This window comes from Globicephala melas, chromosome 6 (genome assembly GCF_963455315.2).
Source record: "Globicephala melas chromosome 6, mGloMel1.2, whole genome shotgun sequence".
NCBI classification, from domain to species: domain Eukaryota; kingdom Metazoa; phylum Chordata; class Mammalia; order Artiodactyla; family Delphinidae; genus Globicephala; species Globicephala melas.
In genome coordinates this window covers 64,307,640-64,330,032 of record NC_083319.1, presented here as the reverse complement: position 1 = coordinate 64,330,032, position 22,393 = coordinate 64,307,640, and the positions used below count along the sequence as shown (strand labels likewise).

The following is a 22,393-nucleotide window of genomic DNA, read 5'->3' as shown; positions in this document are numbered from 1 at the left end:
ATAGTCAAGTCCAGGAAGCTCAGAGAGTCCCATACAGGATAAATCCAAGGAGAAATATGCCAAGACACATATTAATCAAACTATCAAAAATTAAATACAAAGGAAAAATATTAAAAGCAGCAAGGGAAAAGTAACAAATAACATACAAGGGAATCCCCATAAGGTTAACAGCTGATCTTTCAGCAGAAATTCTGCAAGCCAGAAGGGAGTGACAGGACATATTTAAAGTGATGAAAGGGAAAAACCTACAACCAATATTACTCTACCCAGCAAGGATCTCATTCAGATTCAACAGAGAAATGAAAACCTTTACAGACAAGCAAAAGCTAAGAGAATTCAGCACCACCAAACCAGCTTTACAGCAAATGCTAAAGGAACTTCTCTAGACAGGAAACACAACAGAAGGAAAAGACCCACAATAACAAACCCACAACAATTAAGAAAATGACAATAGGAACATACATATCGATAAATACCTTAAATGTAAATGGATTAAATGCTCCAACCAAAAGACATAGATTAGCTGAATGGATACAAAAACAAGATCCACATATATGCTGTCTACAAGGTACCCATTTCAGACCTAGGGACACAGAAAGACTGAAAGTGAGGGGGTGGAAAAGGATATCCCATACAAATGGAAATCAAAAGAAAGCTGGAGTAGCAATTCTCATATCAGACAAAATAGACTTTAAAATAAGGACTATTAAAAGAGACAAAGAAGGACACTACATAATGATCAAGGGATCGATCCAAGAAGAAGATATAACAGTTGTAAATATTTATGCACCCAACATAGGAGCACCTCAATACATAAGGCAAATACTAACAGCCATAAAAGGGGAAATCGACAGTAACACATTCATAGTAGGGGACTTCAACACCCCACTTTACCAATGGACAGATTATCCAAAATGAAAATAAATAAGGAAACACAAGCTTTAAATGATACATTAAACAAGGTGGACTTAATTGATATTTATAGGACATTCCATCCAAAAACAACAGAATACACTTTCTTCTCAAGTGCTCATGGAACATTCTCCAGGATAGATCATATCTTGGGTCACACATCAAGCCTTGGTAAATTTAAGAAAATTTAAATGCTATCAGCAGTTCTAAGAGGGAAGTTTATAGCAATACAATCCTACCTCAAGAAACAAGAAACATCTCAAATAAACTAACCTTACACTTAGGGCAATTGGAGAAAGAAGAGCAAAAAAACCCCAAAGTTAGCAGAAGGAAAGAAATCATAAAGATCAGATCAGAAATAAATGAAAAAGAAATGAAGGAAACAATAGTAAAGATCAGTAAAATTAAAAGTTGGTTCTTTGAGAAGATAAGCAAAATTGATAAACCACTAGCCAGACTCATCAAGGAAAAAAAGGGAAGAGACTCAAATCAACAGAATTAGAAATGAAAAAGGAGAAGTGACAACTGACACTGCAGAAGTACAAAGAATCATGAGGGATTACTACAAGCAACTATATGCCAATAAAATGGACAACCTGGAAGAAATGGACAAATTCTTAGAAAAGCACAACCTTCCAAGACTGAACCTGGAAGAAATGGACAAATTCTTAGAAAAGCACAACCTTCCGAGGCTGAACCAGGAAGAAATAGGAAATATGAACAGACCAATCACAAGCACTGAAATTGAAATTGTGATTAAAAATCTTCCAACAAACAAAAGCCCAGGACCAGATGGCTTCACAGGCAAATTCTATCAAACATTTAGAGAAGAGCTAACACCTATTCTTTTCAAACTCTTCCAAAATATAGCAGGAGGAACACTCCCAAACTCATTCTCTTAGGTCACCATGATGCTGATACCAAAACCAGACAAAGATGTCACAAAAAAAGAAAACTACACACCAATATCACTGATGAACATAGATGCAAAAATCCTCAACAAAATACTAGCAAACAGAATCCAACAGCACATTAAAAAGATCATACACCATGATCAAGTGGGGTTTATCACAGGAATGCAAGGATTCTTCAATATATGCAAATTACCATATGATCATCTCAATAGATGCAGCAAAAGCTTTTAACAAAATTCAACACCCATTTATGATAAAAAAGTATCCGGAAAGTAGGCATAGAGGGAACTTACCTCAACATACTAAAGGCCATATATGACAAACCCACAGCCAACATAATTCTCAATGGTGAGAAACTGAAACCATTTCCTCTAAAATCAGGAACAAGTCCAGGATGCCCACTCTCACCTCTATTTTTCAACACAGTTTTGGAAGTTTTAGCCACAGCAATCAGAGAAGAAAAAGAAATAAAAGGAATCCAAGTCAGAAAAGAAGTAAAGCTGTCACTGTTTGCAGATGACATGATACTATACATAGAGAATCCTAAGATGCTACCAGAAAACTACTAGAGCTAATCAATGAATTTGGTAAAGTTGCAGGATACAAAATTAATGCACAGAAATCTCTTGCATTCCTATAAACTAATGATGAAAAATCTGAAAGGGAAATTAAGGAAACACTCCCCTTTACCACTGCAACAAAAAGAATAAAATACCTAGGAATAAACCTACCTAAGGAGAAAAAAGCCCTGAATGCAGAAAACTGTAAGACACTGGTGAAAGAAATGAAAGATGATACCAACAGATGGAGAGATATACCATGTTCTTAGATTGGAAGAAACAACATTGTGAAAATGACTATAACCCAAAGCAGTCTACAGATTCAATGCATTCTCTATCAAACTACCAGTGGCATTTTTCACAGAACTAGAACAAAAAATTTCACTATTGGTATGGAAATACAAAAGACCCTGAATAGCCAAAGCAATATTGAGAAAGAAAAACTGAGCTGGAGGAATCAGGCTTCCTGACTTCAGACTATACTACAAACCTACCCTAATCAAGACAGTATGGTACTGGCACAAAAACAGAAATATTGATCAATGGAACAGGATAGAAAGCCCAGAGATAAACCCATGCACATATGGTCACCTTATCTTTGATAAAGGAGGCAAGAATATACAATGGAGAGAAGACAGCCTCTTCAGTAAGTGGTGCTGGGAAAACTGGACAGCTACATGTAACAGAATGAAATTAGACCACTCCCTAACACCATACACAAAAATAAACTCAAAATGGATTAAAGACCTAAATGTAAGGTCAGACACTATAAAACTCCTAGAGGAAAACATAGGAGGATCACTCTTTGACATAAATCACAGCAAGATCCTTTTTGACCCACCTTCTAGAGAAATGGAAATAAAAACAAAAATAAACAAATGGGACCTAATGAAACTTCAAAGCTTTTGCATAGCAAAGGAAACCACAAGCAAGACGAAAAGACAACCCTCAGAATGGGAGAAAATATTTGCAAATGAAGCAACTGACAAAGGATTAATCTCCAGAATATACAAGCAGCTCATGCAGCTCAATAACAAAAAACAAACAACCCAGTCCAAAAATGGGCAGAAGATTTAAATAGACATTTCTCCAAAGAAGATATACAGATGGCTAACAAACACATGAAAGAATGCTCAACATCACTAATCATTAGAGAAATGCAAATCAACACTACAATGAGGTATCACCTCACACCAGTCAGAATGGCCATCATCCAAAAATCTACAAACAATAAATGGTAGAGAGGATGTGGAGAAAAGGGAACCCTCTTGCACTGTTGGTGGGAATGTAATTTGATACAACCACTATGGAGAACAGTATGGAGGTTCCTTAAAAAACTAAAAATAGGGCCTCCCTGGTGGCGCAGTGGTTGAGAGTCCGCCTGCCCATGCAGGGGACACGGGTTCGTACCCCAGTCCGGGAAGATCTCACATGCCACGGAGCGGCTGGGCCCGTGAGCCATGGCCACTGAGCTTGCGCATCCGGAGCCTGTGCTCCGCAACGGGAGATGCCACAACAGTGAGAGGCCCGTGTACCACAAAACAAACAAACAAACAAACAAAACTAAAAATAGAACTCCCATACGACCCAGCAATCCCACTACTAGGCATATACCCTGACAAAACCATTATTCAATAAGAGACATGTACCACAATGTTCATTGCAGCGCTATTTACAATAGCCAGGACATGGAAGCAACCTTAGTGTCCATCAGTAGATGAATGGGTAAAGAAGATGTGGCACATATATACAATGGAATATTACTCAGCCATAAAAGGAAACGAAATTGAGTTATTTGTAGTGAGGTAAATGGACCTAGAGTCTGTCATACAGAGTGAAGCAAGTCAGAAAGATTAAAACAAATACCGTATGCTAACACATATATATGGAATCTAAAAAAAAAAAAAAAGGTTCTGACGAACCTAGCAGCAGGACAGGAATAAAGACGCAGATGCAGAGAATGGACTTGAGGACACGGGGAGGGGGAAGGGTAAGCTGGGACGAAGTGAGGGAGTGGCACTGATATATATACACTACCAAATGTAAAATAAATAGCTAGTGGGAAGCAGCTGCATCACACAGGGGGATCAGCTCAGTGCTTTTTGACTACCTAGAGGGGTGGGAGAGGGAGGGTGGGAGGGAGACACAAGAGGGAGGGAATATCGGGATATATGTATACATATAGGTGATTCACTTCGTTATACAACAGAAAGTAACACACCATTGTAAAGCAGTTATACTCCAATAAAGATGTTTAAAAAACGGTAAGTTGTATGTTATAGGAAATATTTCTGAAAAAACGCTAGTAAAAATCACCATGTAAAAATGTATTTTAGAGAGCTATAAGCGTGTTGATGTATTAGCTGTGTGTTTACGTAATTCATCCAAGATACTTTTTCCAGTCTTTGCCCCAAGTCTCTCTCAGGTTTTTTATTTGTTAATACAGTTGGTTAAGGGAAAGAAAATACTGATTCGACATATTTTAAAATTTAAGGTACTGCTTTATTGATCTTCCTCCTCTTTCCCGCTATTAATCATGGGACAACAGTTACTGATGGCGGAGTGTTTCTGTAATATCCAGAATGCCATGATTTTCTTAAAATTTATTTTATAAGTCTTCAGAAAGGATTGCGCAGGAAATGAATAGACTATCCCCATAACTTACACATACAACTGTTCATTTTGAACAGTTTTTATGGGTCTTATATTCTGCTAGGCAATAAAGTTTAGTTTATCCTAAGACAGAAAGGAACAAAATCAACCAACACTTCCATTAAAGGCCTTATGGTAACCTGCAATACTTTTTCCAAGCAATGAAGTATGAGTTCACCTTTCACTTCTATCCCCATCTGTATTATTGCTTCCTACAGGTAATCACTGCCAACTTATCCTACAGAAGAAAAATGGAAAACAATACACAGTCCTAAAACTAGTCAAAAAGGAAGCTGCAGTGGCTATGTTATCAGAAAATTTTAGAGCAAAGAGTATTTACCAAGGATAAATAAGGTTAGTTTATAATTTAAAGGAGCCAGTACATCAGCAAAACATAATAATCCTAAATAGTCATGCAGCTAATAACAAAATTAAAAATAGAGGTGTAAGGAGACATAGACAAATCTATGATTATAGTCGGTAATGTTAATACCCCTCTCTCGATGATTGATAGAACAAGTAGGCAGAAAATCAGTAAGGATAGAGAAGTATGGATACTGTTAACCAAATTAACCTAGTAGATATTTATAGAACACTCTACCCACAGACAGCAGCATATACATTGTTTGCAAGTGCACATGGAACGTTTACCAGGGCAGACCATATTCTGGGACATAAAATGGGTCTCGATATACAAAATATGTTCACTGGCCACAATGGAATTAAATTAGAATTCAGTAACAGAAATATCTCTGGAAAATCCGTAAGTGTCTGGAAGCTAAATTATAGACTTCTTTAATGCTGGATTAAAGAAGAAGTCAAAGGGGAGCTTAAAAATTATGGTGAACTGAATTTAAATGGAAACACATCAACGATTGTAGCATACCATGCAGTACTTACAGGGAATTTTATAGCACTAAATGCCTATATTAAAGGAAGAAATGTATTACCCTCAGCTTCCACTTGAAGAAAATAGAAAAAGAAGAAAACATAAATAAGGAAATGAAAAATACCAGATCAGAAGCTAATGAAATAGCAAAACAGGAAATCAATAGGGAAAATCAGTGAAACTGAAGCTGATTTTCTGAGAATATCAATGAAATTGGTAAATCTCTAACCAGACTGATCAGGAAAAGATGAGAAGAGGACACATATTGCTAATATCAGGAATGATAAGTGACATCAGGTGACAGCACTACATATTCTATAGCTACTAAAAGAAAAATAAGGGACTATCATAAACAACTTGTATCAATAGACAGCTTAAATGGTCAAATTCCTTGAAAGAGACAAACGACCAAAGCTCAATCAAGAAAAAATAGGTAACTTGAAAAAAGCCTAGAACTCTTACAAAAGTTGAATTTGTAGTTTCTCACAAAGAAATTTCCAGGCTCAGATAGCTTCACTATTGAATTCTGCAAATATTTAAGGAAGAAATAGTACCAAATCTTTATAAAACTCAGAAAATCACAGAGGAGTGAATACTTTCTAACTCATTCTGAGGCCAGTATTACTCTGACAGCAAACCATACAAAAGTATTGTAAGAAAAGAAAACTTCAGACCAACATCCCTCATGAATATAGATGGAAAAATTCTAAAAAATTTTTACCAATTAAAATCAACAATACATACAAAAGGATAATACATCTTGACCAAGACACTTAAGAAAATGACAAGCTACAGACTAGGAGAAAATATTTACTATGCATATATCTGATAAAGGACTTGTATCCAAACCATATTTTTTAAAAACTCCAATATAGAGAATATAAGACTATATTATATTTCTCTAGTAACTAGTGATGTTGAGCATCTTTTCATGTGCCTCTTGGCCATCTGTATGTCTTCCCTGGTGAAATGTCTATTTAGGTCTTCCACCCATTTTTTAATTGGATTGTTTGGTTTGTTTTATATTGAGCTCCTTGAGCTGTTTGTATATTTTGGAGATTAATCCTCTGTCGTTTCATTTGCAAACATTTTCTCCCATTCTGAGGGTTGTCTTTTTGTCTTGTTTATGGTTTCATTTGCTGGGCATATGGCCGATTCACTTTGGTGTACAACAGAAACTAACACAGTATTGTGAAGCAATTATACTCCAATAAAGATCTATTTTTTAAAAAAGACTATATTATATTATTAAGAAATCAATAATAATTTTTTAAATGGGCAGAAGATTTGAACAGATACTTCACCAAAGAAGATATATGGATGGCAAATAAATACATGAAAATATGTTCTCCTACTGTTCAGTCATTAAGGAATTATAAACTAAAGCCACAATGAGGTAGATTTACACTCCTACTAGAATAGCTAAAATTAAAAAGGCCGACTGTACTAAGTGACGGTGAGGATGTGAAGGAACTGGAGCTCTCATACACTGCTGGTGGAAATATAAAATAGCCCCACCACTTTGGAAAACAATTTGGTGGTTTAAAAGTTAAACTGTATATGATCCAACCATTCCACTCCTACGAATTTATACAAGAGAAGAAAATACATATCTCCGTTCAAAGACTTGTACATAAATGTTCATAGCAACTTTATTTGTAACAGCCAAAACTGTCAACAGACAATTAATTGTCTATTATCATGTGAATGGATAAATAAATTATAGCATATCCCTGCAATGAAATACTATTCAGGAATAAAAACAAATGAGACATTGCTACAACATGGACGATTGTTAAAATACTTATGCTGAGTGAAAGAAGCCTGACAAAAAAGAATATACGTGTATATGTACTCCATTTATAGAAAATTCTGGAATGTGCAAACTAATCTATGTTGACAAAAGCAAATCAGGTGTTATCTGGGAATAAATGAGGAGGACAGGAAATGGCAGAGGAAGGGATTGCCAAGGGACAGAAGGAAAGTTTTAGGAGTGATGGATATGTTCACTATTTTGATTGTAGTGATAGTTTCACAGATATGCACGTGTATACATATATGCACATATATGTCTAAATCTATCCAACTGTACACTTTAAGTACATTTTGGTTTTTGTTTATCATTTATCCTTCAATAAAGCAGTATAAAGAAAGAGAAACAATGAAATAATCTCTACAACACAGTGGAAATTTTTCAAAAGAAAATGAAAGCTATATGCATGAGGATATCTTTATTTCAGGGCAATAAAAAATTGGAGCAAAGTTATATGATTTAAATGTCCAATGACAGAAGAATGCTTAATGAATATTGCCTCCATTAAAATAATAATTCTATCCCATAATGTTAAAGTAGCAGAATTTAAAATAATATATACACAAGTTTAATAGCTATATTGCAATAGGCAAACTGACCACAGAGAAAAGCATGGGGTAGGTTTAGATCTCAATCCCACCACTGACTAGCTATGTATCCTAAACTTAGGTTTCTTATCTAGAAAGTGGGAGTAATAATAGCTTCCTAAAAAATTGTGAGAATTATATGTGAAACTATGAAGAATATGCCTAGGACAGAGTAGGCATTTGAAGTGTGAGTGTGTGTGTGTGTGTGTGTGTGTGTGTGTAATGCACAGTACTTGGAAGAGGGTGACAACTTCAAGCAGTGTTGTCCTTACCAGTAAGCAGGGAAGGAGGAGCTGGGGAGTAAGACAGTTGGGGTTTTAAAGTTGCATTTTCCGGTAAGAACTTTCCCATGTATTAGGATATTTTGTTGAATATAGAAATGTTTCCATTTGTTGGAAAAATCCAGAATTTTCTTTCTTTTTAAAACCTCAATATGCCTTGCTTTCAGGCATGATCTATGATACACAAATCTCATTGTAAAGAGAGACAAGTTAGGGGATAGTTTTTCCCCTGACAGAAAGGATTGTTTGTTTTGCTAAAGGATTGTTTGTTGCTAAGGACTTGGATGATAGTTGTTTTCTAAGAATGGCTCTGCAGTGAGGCCATATTTTCAAAATTCCCTTTTACATACAAAAGTAACACACTTGCTGCATATATTGAGTGTTCATCAGGCCTCCAAATGAATATGTAAATGGTGCTAGATGGAGAAAAATGTGGTTTGGGGTGTACAAGAGTCAGGGAGGATTCAGACTAGAAGCTGAAGGACAGAGAAAGCCAGCTGAGACTGGCTCCCAGTGAATCACCTTCTTGCCTACAGATTTCCCACCCAGCAGAATCCTTAGGTCATTTTGGTGACTAGCTGCGAATAACAGGCTTCTAAGAGTTTCGGATTTGAATCGAGTCACATTTGAACTTTTGCACATGTGACTAAGGTGTGCCCAATTTTATAGCAAACTTGGACCCACGGTCAGGTACACAAAGGCAAGCCTTACTGGAAGTTTCTGCTTTGCTTTTGCATTTTATTGTCACGATTTTTCACGGTTTGTCTTATACCACCTTGTTACTTAATTCCCACACCTTGGAGGGAAAAATGTGTAATATTTTAATATTTATATTACAGATACTTAACATTATGTTTCTGCATAGGTGTTGCCAAGAGAGCAAAGCCAACCATTATTTATAGAGGGTAGAAAATATAAATCTGTCTAAAATCTTTTGTGAAATAAAGGTCTTAATATTTCCAGAGTTGATTTTGGTGCCTACTCTTGGAGAGGCTTAGAGAAGCGTTGTGAATACAATGTACCATTGTTTTAGGTTTCCTATCCACGACTTGCTTTTTTCCCCAACTTCCCTCTCTTTTGGCAACTTCGCCTCGCATTCTGTCCTACATTTGGCCCCGAGACAGTTGAAAGCTTTGCAAGTTGATTTTCCATTCCCATCTGAATTTCAGCTTAGCCGTGGAACTGTTTTCCATGTGTTTTTAATCATTTGTCCATGTGTTATGAGCTTATAGGGACAATATGTTTCCCCCAATCTGCCTGCATTGTATAAGCAGAAACTGGCAAGGTGGCCAGTGGGGGAACAGTTTTCAGAAGTTGCCCCCTACATTCATTTCTGTTGGTGATACACCATCCCCATCTTCCAACTGGAGGGAAACAATTTACAAGCTGCGTAAAGTTAACTAACACAGAGTCCACTGGCCTGAGTTGCCTTTTTTCAAAGTATAATTATCTTTCGGAAGAGATTTGCCTGGGAACCGTGGCTGGTATGACAAAGTTCAAAGACCTACTCTGAGACTGTGGCCAGGCTGGGAAATAAAGTTTTATTCTGAGCCTTCCGAGACTCAGTGGAAATTTGATTTTAAAATAGGGTCTAAACACAGAGAATTAAGGATAAGTTCTCCAGGACAAAGAGATACCTCTTAGAAAGTAAAGCACAACAAGGACCCATGTCAGAAATTGCTGTCCAAAATTTTTACTGGATTTGGTATGTTAAAGCAAACATTCATTAAGAAAAAAAAAAAAGCAAACTTTCATTAACCTAAGTGTAGAGCAAGGAGCCAGGAACAGGAAAGAAACAAAAATACATTAAGCAAAATCCCTGTTCTCGAAGTCTGTGTCAGACTGCTGTCAATGCAGTCTCCAGCAAACACAGACCTTGCCTCCAAGGAGCCTTCTCCCCCGGTTGGGAAGACACACATGCAGCCAAATTAAATCAATGCTGAGGAATTGCTAACTGGCAGAGTAAAGAAGGGACTTGGCTTCCGGAGCCCCAAATAAATCCTGGTGTTATGGGAGAGGTGACTCCCTGTAAATGCTCTACTCCCCAGAAAGCTGGCTGGATGGCAGATCTGCTCTTGGAGGTTAAAATTTCAGGTTTCTCGTAGCTCTTTTGCCTACTCTGACCTCCCTTTCTTTCTCCATTTTATTTAGGACCAAATTCATGAGAAGTGAGTTTCATGTTGCAGAGAGTTCCAATAGCTGCACGGAGGCATGGGTGATCCTGGGAAGAAAGATTTAAAGGAGGGCTGCAGCAAAAAGCTAGACTTCGGTGGGTTGATATGTCAGTGGACGTCAGAAAGTAGAGTTTGGGTTTGGACAATTCTTTCCAAAGTTTGCCTGGGAAGGCAGAAGACAATACTGAAGAAAAGAACCTGGAAACCTTTATGAAATCAAAGAGACATTTTTAAAACTTGAAAACAAGCACACACTATATAAATGCTAGTAAGAGGCAGCCAGTGGAGTGAAGGGAGTTTGATGATATGGGACGAGACTATTAATAAAGTAGGTTGGAAAGGGTGGATTTCAAGAGCAGAGTGGAAAGGAGGAATGAATTGTTGTGGTTTGATGATAAAGTCAAAGGAAACGCTCCCATCTGATGGCTTCTATCCTTCTCTGTGGAAGAAGGGGTGCGTTCATTTGCTGAAAACGTTGAAAGAGGCAGAGCAGTCAAAAGTTTGAGATTATCAGAGAAGATTTTTAAATAGTCTACCTGGAAAATGAAGAGAGAGTTGACTCGAGTCATACAAAAGACTGCTGGGCAGAATTGAGGGTTCAGTTAAGATGGGAGATCATTTATATGGAATCAATTTTCGCCATTTTGTAATTGTCTCTGCCAGAATTCCATAGCCCAGAAGTGGTCCAGGAAAGAGGGACAGCTGGGTGTTTCCAGGGTTGGAATTTTACTAGATCATGGAAGAGAAAGAAAAAGGGATGAGGAAGTTGGGAATATTGCAAAAATTTGAAGTGATGGGCCATGGATACAAGCTGGATAGGGAAGGAAGTGAAGACCAGAGGATTTATATTCATTCATTCACAAATATTTTGAACATCTATTACACAGAAGGAACTCTTTTAGGGCCTGAGATGGTGACCGAGAAAGGCAGAGCCCCTACTTTCATGGACTTTAAAATCTAAAGTGGAGACAAATGTTAAACAAATGTTCATAGAAGTAATTATTTAACTGCAATTGTGGTAGCACTATTATAAGGGCAAAGCAGAAAACAGATGCTGTGGAAACAACTGAGAGAATGGAAACAACAGAAGGTTGTCCTGAGAGAGCGGAATGTGAAATTTACCGTTTAGAGGTGGAGCAATTCCTGGGAATAACAGGGGTGTGAATGTAAAGGGGATGGAGAGGCCAGGCGGAGTGGAATCATCAGATTTCAGCCAGGGTACTGAACAGGACATCATGTAATACTGATGGCATGTTATTGGTCAGACCCATCCATGTGAATCCTGAAGTTACCCAGGGTAGTAACAGGATCTGGGGTGAAAAGAAAGGCAATGAGCCAGATGAGGAAAGCATGGCAGGTGGTATTTTTTCTGGCACGGTTTAGGGACATGAAGTTAAGTACCTGAGATCATGAGGCTTAATAAACTGTCAGGCCGAGCCAGAGTTTTTCTGGCTTCAAATCTGGAGTTACTCCCACTTACATTACTCTTTCTGAGAGCAGCTTTCTGCAAAATGAGAAATGATCCAGGTAAATTTTAAGGATTAGGAAGAAGGAGCATGACAGATGTTTATCATCAGTGAAGGCATCCTGGACTAGCTATAAATAGAGGCTGTAGGCAGTGGGGGATGGATGGATGGTGGGGCACATAGTGAAGTCGCCTTGGCTGCCTTGGCCTCCTTCTCAGATTTGTAGGAGCCCTCTATGAGATCCTGGTAAGTAGCTTATTTGTCAAATTTAGGTATTGTCCATGACTTGTGCATAGTAATAGATACATCCCCAGTTGCAAAAAGTAAAATGCTTCTTTACGGTGTGGGAGTGTTTTGGACAGAGAGCAATAAGATCACTGAAACTGCTAACAGAATAATCTGACCTTAAAATGTAATGCTGAGATCAGTGCCGAAGAGTGGAAATGGGGAAATTTTATAATATGGTACACCATTTGGTATTTGTCCTTTTCTATTGTCTACATATTTTTTCTCTTTGAGTGATGTATTAGTTTGTTACGGCTGCCATAACGAAGTACTACAGACTTGGTGGCTTAAACAATAGAAATTTATTTTTTCACAGTTCTAGAGGCTGGAAGTCCAAAGTCAAGGTGTTGGTAAGGTTGTTTCCTTCTGAGGGCTCTCTTCTGGGAATGTAGACAGCCGTCTTCCCCTTATGTCTTTACATGGTCTTTCCTCTGTGTGTGTCTTTGTCTCAATCTCTTTTTCTTATGAGGACATCAGCCTTATTGGATGAAGCCCCACCCTAACGGCCTCATTTAAATTTCATTACCTCTCTAAAGGCCCTATCTTCAAATACAGTCACATTCTGAGATACTGGGGGTTATGACTTCAACATGTAAATTAGGGGGAAGACACAATTCAGCCCATAAGCGGTAACAATTTTAAACGATTGAACATAAATAAGTTGACAACACTGATGGCCTCCACGGCAGGACAGGAAGCCTGGGAGTTCAGAGGAATATTTACTTTTTACCATACAATTTTTTGTATAATCTCAATTTTGTTGCTACACCTATTTATTACCTAATCAAAAATAAAAGAAAAAATTTGCATGACATCTATTGCACTACCTGGTGCAATACTTATTTGCAAATGTTTATTGAATAAAATTAGTAGAAACACAGTGTGACAGTCCACGGTGCCTTTGGGATTTGGATCTACCTGAAAGTCCCTGATTAGTGCTAGGAATGTTGTCTGCCTAGGTTTTCCTTGTGTAACTCATTTTGAATAAGCTATACTCTCCCTCTAGACTGCAAACTTCATTAGGCCTGGACAAGGACACCCTCACTATTTTATCCTTAGGACCTAGCACAGAGCTGGCACTCAGATATATGCTGTATGAATGAGTGTATCCATGAGTTCAATAAGTGAAGTAGCTTTGGGGAGGTAGGCCTTCCTAATGTTTTCTTTCCATAGAAAGTGGAAAGGAGGGGAGTGGAGAGGGAGAGAGAACTATGTTTTAAATAATTTACTAAACTAAATCATGATAAGAGGTTTAAGGGGAAACCACGTACCCTAATTTGCTGTCTTCCTTGTCCTTTGGAAAAGAAGGGAAAGATTTTGCCTTCTTTTGAGTTCTTTTTAAATAATCTAAACTCCCATGGTCCTGTGGTTATTCTCTATTTTGAAAAGAGAGAGAGTTTTGAGGCAATGGCATGTACCCTAGACAGATTTCTTCCACAAAGCCATCAGCCCAAATTCCCCTTTCTGTCTCTCAGTTTTAACTCTAATGCCTATCTCCTACCCCAACGCTGCCTCTCACCTTTTGTTGATTTAGGTCTGGGGTTTTTACAAAAGAATTGAGTTTCTCTGTTTCCCCTTAGAGAGCACTGGACTGCTTTTAGCTCCTTTCTGAGAGTCTGTAAGAGGGACAGGAAAACATAGCTGTTACTGTTCTCTCACAGGCACACTGGGAGCTCCACCCAGTCCTGAAGACATCCTAGTGCCTAGGAAGCCAGGTCAAGTTGAACTCAGAGTTCAGATCACGCGGAGCGTGAGTTATAAATCGGAAAGAATGAAGGATGGGATTGGACCCTCTGGCTCGCACGAAGGCTTGAGGTGGTCCCAGAAAGCAGATTTAGGCAGACTTGGGCTCATAAAAGCTCAGGCCTGCCTTCCGCTGTGGCATTTGGTACTAAGGACACCAGCAATTTGTGGTGCTCTCTCCACACAGCGGCTCCCTGCTGTGTCTGGAGACCCCCTCCACACCTATATCTCCATTTGGCTTCATCCAAATTGGGAGGTCACTGTATGCTTGTATGACTGAAGACCCACACCAAAATGTTTATGTTTTTAAGCATAAACTATAATGTACCACATACACAGCTTCAGAACTGATGTAAGGACACAGTGGTGAAGGGAGAATGTCATCTGCTGTTAACTGTAAAAGGCAGGGGTTGAAGATAGACTCCTGTACCGTAGTACTCGTCACAGAAGGCTTTACTTTGCTAGATTTACCCTTCAAGATATTTGCACATTTTCTCAACAGGAGTGACAGAACAGCAAAAGGAAATGCTCCATGAGTAATTTTTAAATGACATTTATAAACACCAAAATTAGTATCAGGAGAAGAGGGGTTTAGGACTAAGGAAAGGATAAATAGGCATAACTGACATCCCTACAGCTAATTGAATAAAGTTATAAAATGTGTGATACCACTAGACTACTTGAGGGCAGGAAGTAAGTTTTCATCATTTTCTATCATATTCTAGTATCTAATATGATGCTTGGCCCACAAAGTGAGTCTTCTACAAATTTTAATTCCAAAGAAATTATTTGAATTGTACCCTATGTTCAGAGACAAGCAACCTGAGACCTCGAGTAGAATTTCTGGAATAGTCTTCAGTCTGGGGAAAAACTGTGATTGATGGCAATGGAACTTCAGGCACGAAAACGTAAAGTCTAAAAGGAATCAGGAAACCTATCATAGTTAGCTCCCACACCATATTTATAATTAAGTGGTCAGCTAATATAAATTATGTCATTTATATTTAGAGTGGCTAGCTCTGGAAGGCCTATTGCATTGGATGGCTGAGGGAAATTAAGAAATTCAAACAGCAGGCAACTTTTAAAAAGCACTTTAAAAGAAATGGCAAATACTAATGTTCATTTAGTATGAATCAACTGTACCTTAAGTAATACTAGCACAGGTTCTATGGGTACTTGGTACAAGTAAAGTATATCTCTTCTGATAGATTTCTGGAAAAATGATGGTTCATTTAAAAATAATTCATTATTGTAGGTAAAAGGACTTGACGCTTTGTCTCACAGAAATCATGCCTGACTATTAAGAAGAACACTAGTGTCTGAAAAAAATATTCAAATGGATCACTTCTTGGAAAGAAAGATTAATCGGTACTGAAAAAAAGAGAAGGGCATGTTCCAGGCTTACGTGTGTTACTGAAAGCAAACAATATGGTGATTAAATTAAAAGGGGAGAAATACAAGCAAGTACTGAGTCAATTCCCAATGGAAATACTGTTCAGTTAGTGTAGAGGGTAGCTTGAACTCAACTCTGGGGTTCCATTTTTGTGGATGTGTTCCTTTCTCATACCCTCATCTGATTTATAACATTTTTGAATGATAGTCATCTAACAAATTTTCCTTTGATCCCTGAAGAGTCATGTTTGCCTTCATCTTTATTTAAGCTGGTCATCAATTACTGCAGAATAAAGATGATGTGGATTCTGTAAGGTAAAGAATGGACCAGCCAGCTTCATGCCCAGAGCTATCAAACCTGGTTCTTAGAATCCACGTTCTCAAGTCTGGCTCTTTGTTTAGAGAAATTAAAAAAAAAAAAAAAAGTCAATAGGGTGGCTTGAGGGAAAGACACTTCCCCATCCTCAGTGAGGGCTAATGAGCTGTCAGTCTATTACTTAGGATCCTGTGAGAAATTTGTGAACAATTGAAAAAGCTTATCTGATGATTGACCAGTTGTGAAATTTAGCACCAAGTATTTGATTCTTAAGGTGAGGGGATTACTTGGGAATTGTGAGTTTCCATGTGTGGAAAAGGAGAATATACTCCCTTTACTGTTACCATGCAAAAATCAACAACCCTAACCACATCTCAGTAACAGGGAGTGTCCTCTGCTCAACGAACTTAACATCCCTCTATTTCTTCCTTTCTTACAACTTTTATATACTTCTTTGGCTGCTTCTCTGTGTGTGTGTGCGTGTGCGTGTGCGTGTGCGTGTGTGTGTGTGTGTGTGTGTGTGTGTGTAGAGCCTAACAGCCTGATCTTTGGCTAAATGTATGCGTTAATTTTTATCTGATATACTTCTCTCCTTAAAACATGTCTGTTCTATCCCAGCACAAAGCAGATGCACCACATAGTAAGGACCTTACTCTGGTCCTTCTAACAACAGTGATGGGAAATCCGGGCAAAGAATGTGTTGTTTTCACAAATACTGCTCTTTAAATCTCAGACGATAAAGTGTCAGCTAATTACCCCCTGGGTCCCCGGCTTTCACTGAGGCCTTCTAAAATACACAAAACCAAAATGAAGGCAGGACACCATTAGCACTACATAATTCAAGCAAACAAGGAATGTGTTTACTCTGCCTGGCTACTGACCACCTGCCTTCCCATCCCACAAGGCAGGTATCTATATATAGCATCTCCCTGTTCACAGTCCTGCAGAGAGTGAACCTCTTTTGGGGCCTCACCATCTGTGAATCTGCAAGAAGCTTCGGCCCCGACAGCATGCATCTTCTCTTCCTTCAGCTGTTGCTACTCCTGCCTCTAGGGAAAGCTGCAAGGCACGGGGATGGCCGCCAGAGTCAGAATTCTGTTTCTCTCTTGCTCCTAGAAAGGCATCGCAGAGAGCTCTCCTTGGGCAACCATGAGGAAGCTGAGGAGAAGCCAGATCTGTTTGTGGCAGTGCCACACCTAATAGATGCCAGCACTGCAGGGGAAGGCCAGAGGCAGAGAGAAAAGATGCTGTCCAGGTTTGGGAGATTCTGGAAGAAGCCTGAGAGAGAGCTGCACCCACCCCAGGGCTCAGTCAGTGAGCAATTCTTCCCTGGGACCCAGGGTCTCACTCAGCCAGAGGATGGGATGCCAATGGAGAAATCTCCTCTTCGGGAAGAAGCCAAGAAATTCTGGCACCATTTCATGTTCAGAATGAGTCCAGCTTCTCAGGGGATCATCCTGCCCATCAAAAGCCATGAAGTGCATCGGGAGACCTGTAGGACGGTGCCCTTCAGCCAGGTATTTGTTCTGGGTGGGGAAGGGGATCCAGGTTTTCAGGAGCGGGTGGACAGCTGGGACAGGTGGAAAGTAGGGGACGAATGTGCCAGGAGCCCGAGTCTCACCTCATTCCCAGATTTGGTCCTTGGGCCTTCATCAGTGGATTTGGCAAAGTATGATCATACTCCCTACATTTCCTTCCAACCTTGGAAATGCTGCAAGAATGGTATGATGGTACTTCATATTGATGGCATAGAGCTTTGTTTTATGGGGATGTATTTATTTATTTCTACATCGGGGTGGTCTTATCTGGAGAGGTAATTGACTGTACCCCCAGTTAGGAAGTTGGGGATTTAGAGCAATCACTAGAACTTCTCTCTAGCTACATCTCTACACTCTATTAGGACATGGATGAACAGGTGGATTCCATCTGTAGATAAGATGGGATACATTGGACTCCTCCCCAGACATGCATGTATGGTGGTCTTAACCCCTGTATTTCACACCTAACTACTTCGTAGGTCTATAAAATATGTTGAGGTTGTCAGGCAGAAGTTGCCATGTTAGTTCTAGCATTACTATCACAAAAATGATTTAACGTATTTTCTCATAAGCTTTCAAAAAGTAATCTTGATGTGAAATCACATTTCCTCCTCTTAGAAACACCTGTTTCCCAGTTCATGTTGGTTGGCTGATTTGCAGTTATTATGATTGATTCCACACTATTAAGACAAAGGAGCATTCTACTATCTACTGCCTCCAGTCAGTCCTGGCAAAGCCCACACTCCAAATGTTAAATTAAAATTGAGAAATTGCATCAGGTCCTTAAACACAAAGATACTGAACCAAAAGCAATGCAGGATAGAGTAAAATTTTACAGTCCAGTAAAGCTACACAATTAAGCAGGCAGTATTATAAGGTAATTGACTGTGCAAGGCAGTTAAGTATTCTGAAAAGGCAAGGATATGTAGCAACGACAAGTCAATGATCAAATAATAATGACTGCTTTGTTGGCCCATGTATAATTAAAAAATTGCTCCTAAGAATTGGGCAATCAAATTTCCTTTGAACTCTTATTTTGAATTCTATCACTAATTAAATTAAAAATAAGGTGTTTGGCTCATATATTTTGAAGGGCACATAAAGCTAGGTGTATGGGGTTATGGGAGACGCAAAGATGATGTCATGCATGATGATTTAGAGGCACAGGTGCTGCAACTTTGCTCCATGCAACTTAATAGATTTGAATGTACTATAAGCGCTGTAAAATAGGACAGAATTAAACTCTGGATGTTCTGATCTATTCTATGAGCAATTGAACAAACATGTATTGAGAATATATTTTGTACAATGCACTGTGAAGAGTAGAAGGGTAAGGCACATTACTTATAAGAAGCTAACCATTAGAATTTTCAGACAGGTAACACCCAATTAGACAAAATGTCTTAGAGTTTGGCATTTAAGTGTAGAGTAAAATATTTTCATATTACCTTAGTTATTTTCTACAGGCTAATTTATTAATGTATCCAATAAAAAATTTAGTTAAGGTAGCTCCAAGCTCTTGAGATGCCATCACTTGATTATTGAAAACTGTATCCAACATTGGAAAGATTTTTAAATCTTTTTATTTATTTTTTGGCCACTGCACTGCACGTGGGATCTTAGTTCCCTGACCAGGGATCAAACCTGTGCCGCCTGTCATGGGAGTGCAAAGTCTTAACCACTGGACTGCCAGGGAAGTCCCTGGAAAGACTTAAATTTTAGTCTAAGTTATCCTCGCTTACAGTCTATAGCTTCGGCATCATGTATGGTAAAGAAATGACTCAAGGTAATTTAATGGAGATGTGTTTGTCTTTTAGACTATCACCCATGAAGACTGTGAGAAAGTGGTTGTACAGAACAACCTTTGCTTTGGAAAATGCGGGTCTGTTCGTTTTCCTGAAGCTGCGCAGCACCCCTACACCTTCTGCTCCCACTGCCTACCTGACAAGTTCACCACGATGCACTTGCAGCTCAACTGCACTGGCCTTGCCCCCGTGGTCAAGCTGGTGATGCTGGTGGAGGAGTGTCAGTGCAAGGTGAAGACAGAGCAACAGCATGGCCACCCCGAACAGGCTGGCTTTCAGGCAGAATTTCACGTCCAGGATCCCTTTATCCCAGGACTTTCAACATAAAAAAAAGCCATCCCACTATTATCAGCAAAGTTGCTGATTATTCAGTCTGAAATGTTAAGTGGGTATGTAGTATTTTAAGAGAAATGTGGTTTACAAAGTAAGAACGATTTAGAGGTCATGGCATTCATCTAGTTATCGGTGCACATTTGGGATCTGGTCATGACTCTGCCGCTAACTGGCTGTAGGATGTTAACAAGTTGCAAAGGCTTTCACCCCCTTAAATTTTTCATCTGTAAAGGAGGGACTTGAACTAGATGATAGCTAAGGTCCTTTCCGCTACTAATATTACATGATCTATTGTCTACAAGTTTTGGTAAAAGCCTTCCATCTGGAGAAAGAAAAGAAACTAGACCATAAAAATGGGTTTCTTTAATAGCTTATCAAAGCATTAGCAGAAAACTATATGTATATATTTATACATATATGTATATGCATGTATATATACATATCTGTATGGTATTTGTAGAAAGGATTCCTCATACTTATAGCTGCCTTTGCCCTCAGGCCGTGTTTTATTTGACTTCTATCAGATGATTAAGTAGTTCCATAGATGGAAGGAGTAACTTGTTTGGTTGCCTCCTTATTTTTGATACTCCCCATATAAAATCTTGATGTCAGATCTCCAGCTTTGAAGAAGGAACATTGACGTTACTTGTAGTGGTTTACATAGGGATAAGGAACAATCATCAGTAGCCAAACTAGTACTTAAAATATGGGGAAGGAAAAATATATGACCAGTACCAGGTTTAAAGGTTAATCCAGAAATGCTAATGCAAGTGACCAAGGAATTCCAGTAGATATCAAATTAAATAAACTGCAAATGATTTAAAATTTAAAAAGCAATTTACAGGTGAAACCCTTATCCACATGCATTTTGGATTAGGTAGTTTAGTAAGGGTTCTGTGTTTGGATGACTGTGTTTTTGCTACTGTATAAAAACTCTGTATTACAAATTTTACTTGCCAATGTCACAGTTGCAAATTCTGAAAATATTCCAAATATTCTAACGTATTAAATTTTAGTGTATGAAGCATTCTGGGAAATGTTGTGGCATTCAATTGTCTTATATTTTGTCCTTATTTGTTTTGCCTGTCCCATAATTTAAAGACACTATTGGGAAATTACCTAGTAAGAGCATTTCTGAAACGGCTTCATAGGCTAATGACACTGGTCCAAGTGTTTCTTTTAACACTGCAAACAGCTTTCTGTTAAGGTCCTTCAATCACTGTCTTTTAGTCATTACATTTCTCCTGTCTGTATTTATTTGTATGAAAAATGTGCAGAACTGGCTTTCCTTACCCATATTTCTTTTTCTAAAATCATTCTCTAAAAATTCATCTTAAAAATAATTTTATTTGAATCCCTTTACTCTCAGAATATACAAAAAAGTATTTCTCAGAATAATAATTGTTTTTTAAAAGAAATTAATGCCTATTTAAATTCTATTCCTCTTTAATCACACCGTTTAACCGTGTGTTCTGAAGAAAAGAATGCATTTATATTTAGTGTATATTCTACAACACATCAAAGCAACAGGATACGTGCTACACAGATACACATGTGACATTTACATCAGAATATATCATACCCTTCGGTGGTCAAAGACAACCTAATTGGCCAAGGTATGGTCATGAGGATAAAACTGTTAAGCATTAATGATATCCCAGCTGGTCAATATATTTTGGTGCCAAAAGCTCTTGAGCAGCTGTCTAGCTTGCAATTGCCTAACCTTGATTATGTAAACCCTTCTCTGCCAATTGGACTATCCTTCTCCTCCTTACACACTTGCAAATCCCTTTTATCTATCCTTGCAAATAGACTCTCCAGCCCAAGCCCCAAACAATCATCAGTTTTATTCAAACTCTGCTCTGCCCTTCCCTCATGTGTGAATTCAAGATGAGGTAGATGATGGTTGTTATCAGAGGTCACATTCAAAGAGTAGCAGCATGAACCTCACAAAATTGTCCATATTCGATGATTTTTATTAAAAAAAAGGCAATTTCTAACTGTTCAACATAATACATGGCAGCATAAGAAACTGAGAGGAAACACACAAATATTGAACAATCTATTAAGTGCCAGATACTATGCTGTGTCTTTTATATATAATATAATTTATGTCATACATAAATACATAAATTATACAATGCTCACAAGAAGCAAATGAGGTAATGGGACTTCCCTGGTGGGGCAGTGGATAAGACTCCACGCTCCCAATGCAGGGGGTTGGGTTCAATCCCTGGTCAGGGAACTAGATCCCACATGCATGCTGCAACTAAGACTTCTTATGCCACAACTAAGGAGCTCTGGAGCCGCAACTAAGGAGCCTGCGTGCTGCAACTAAGGAGCCCATGTACTGCAACTAAGGAGCCGGCGAGCCACAACTAAGGAGCCCGCGAGCCTCAACTAAGACCCAGTGCAAAAAAAAAAAAAGAATCAAATAAGGTAAGTAAATACCCTATTTTATAGGAGAGGAAAACAAGCCTTAAAATTTTAAGCAACTTGCCTAAGATCATGTGAGGCATATTTTCTATTTGTATTAAAATATTTACCTATTTGTTGTTCGTCAATTTAGATTTAACTCTTCTAGGTCTTGCCTATTGGCCTCAAAGCTATTTTTTTTTTTTTACCTCTGGTCTAGCCCTCATATTTGATGGGGCAGTGATGTTATCTCTTGAAAGAGAAATCATCCCTAGGTCAGATTCTCAGCCAAGCATTGCCCTTATCGGCAAGCCCCCT

General features: G+C 38.5%; 1 protein-coding gene across 1 annotated transcript; it reads left to right on the top strand.

Annotated features, from left to right (window-relative positions):
* The first annotated feature begins 16,958 nt into the window (after positions 1-16,958).
* On the top strand, positions 16,959-20,687 carry CER1 (cerberus 1, DAN family BMP antagonist). The gene is made up of 2 exons (XM_030840598.2): positions 16,959-17,501; positions 19,340-20,687. The coding sequence occupies exons 1-2, from the start codon at positions 16,995-16,997 to the stop codon at positions 19,652-19,654; spliced, it is 822 nt and encodes a 273-aa protein (XP_030696458.2). The 5' UTR covers positions 16,959-16,994; the 3' UTR covers positions 19,655-20,687.
* The last annotated feature ends 1,706 nt before the right edge of the window (positions 20,688-22,393 follow it).

What these genes read in the sequence shown, in the direction of transcription:
- CER1 (XM_030840598.2), top strand. Translation starts at nt 16,995, where the DNA reads ATGCATCTTCTCTTCCTTCAGCTGTTGCTACTCCTGCCTCTAGGGAAA. An exon ending in GGACGGTGCCCTTCAGCCAG is followed by an intron (nt 17,502 to 19,339) that starts GTATTTGTTCTG and finishes TTTGTCTTTTAG; the next exon opens with ACTATCACCCATGAAGACTG.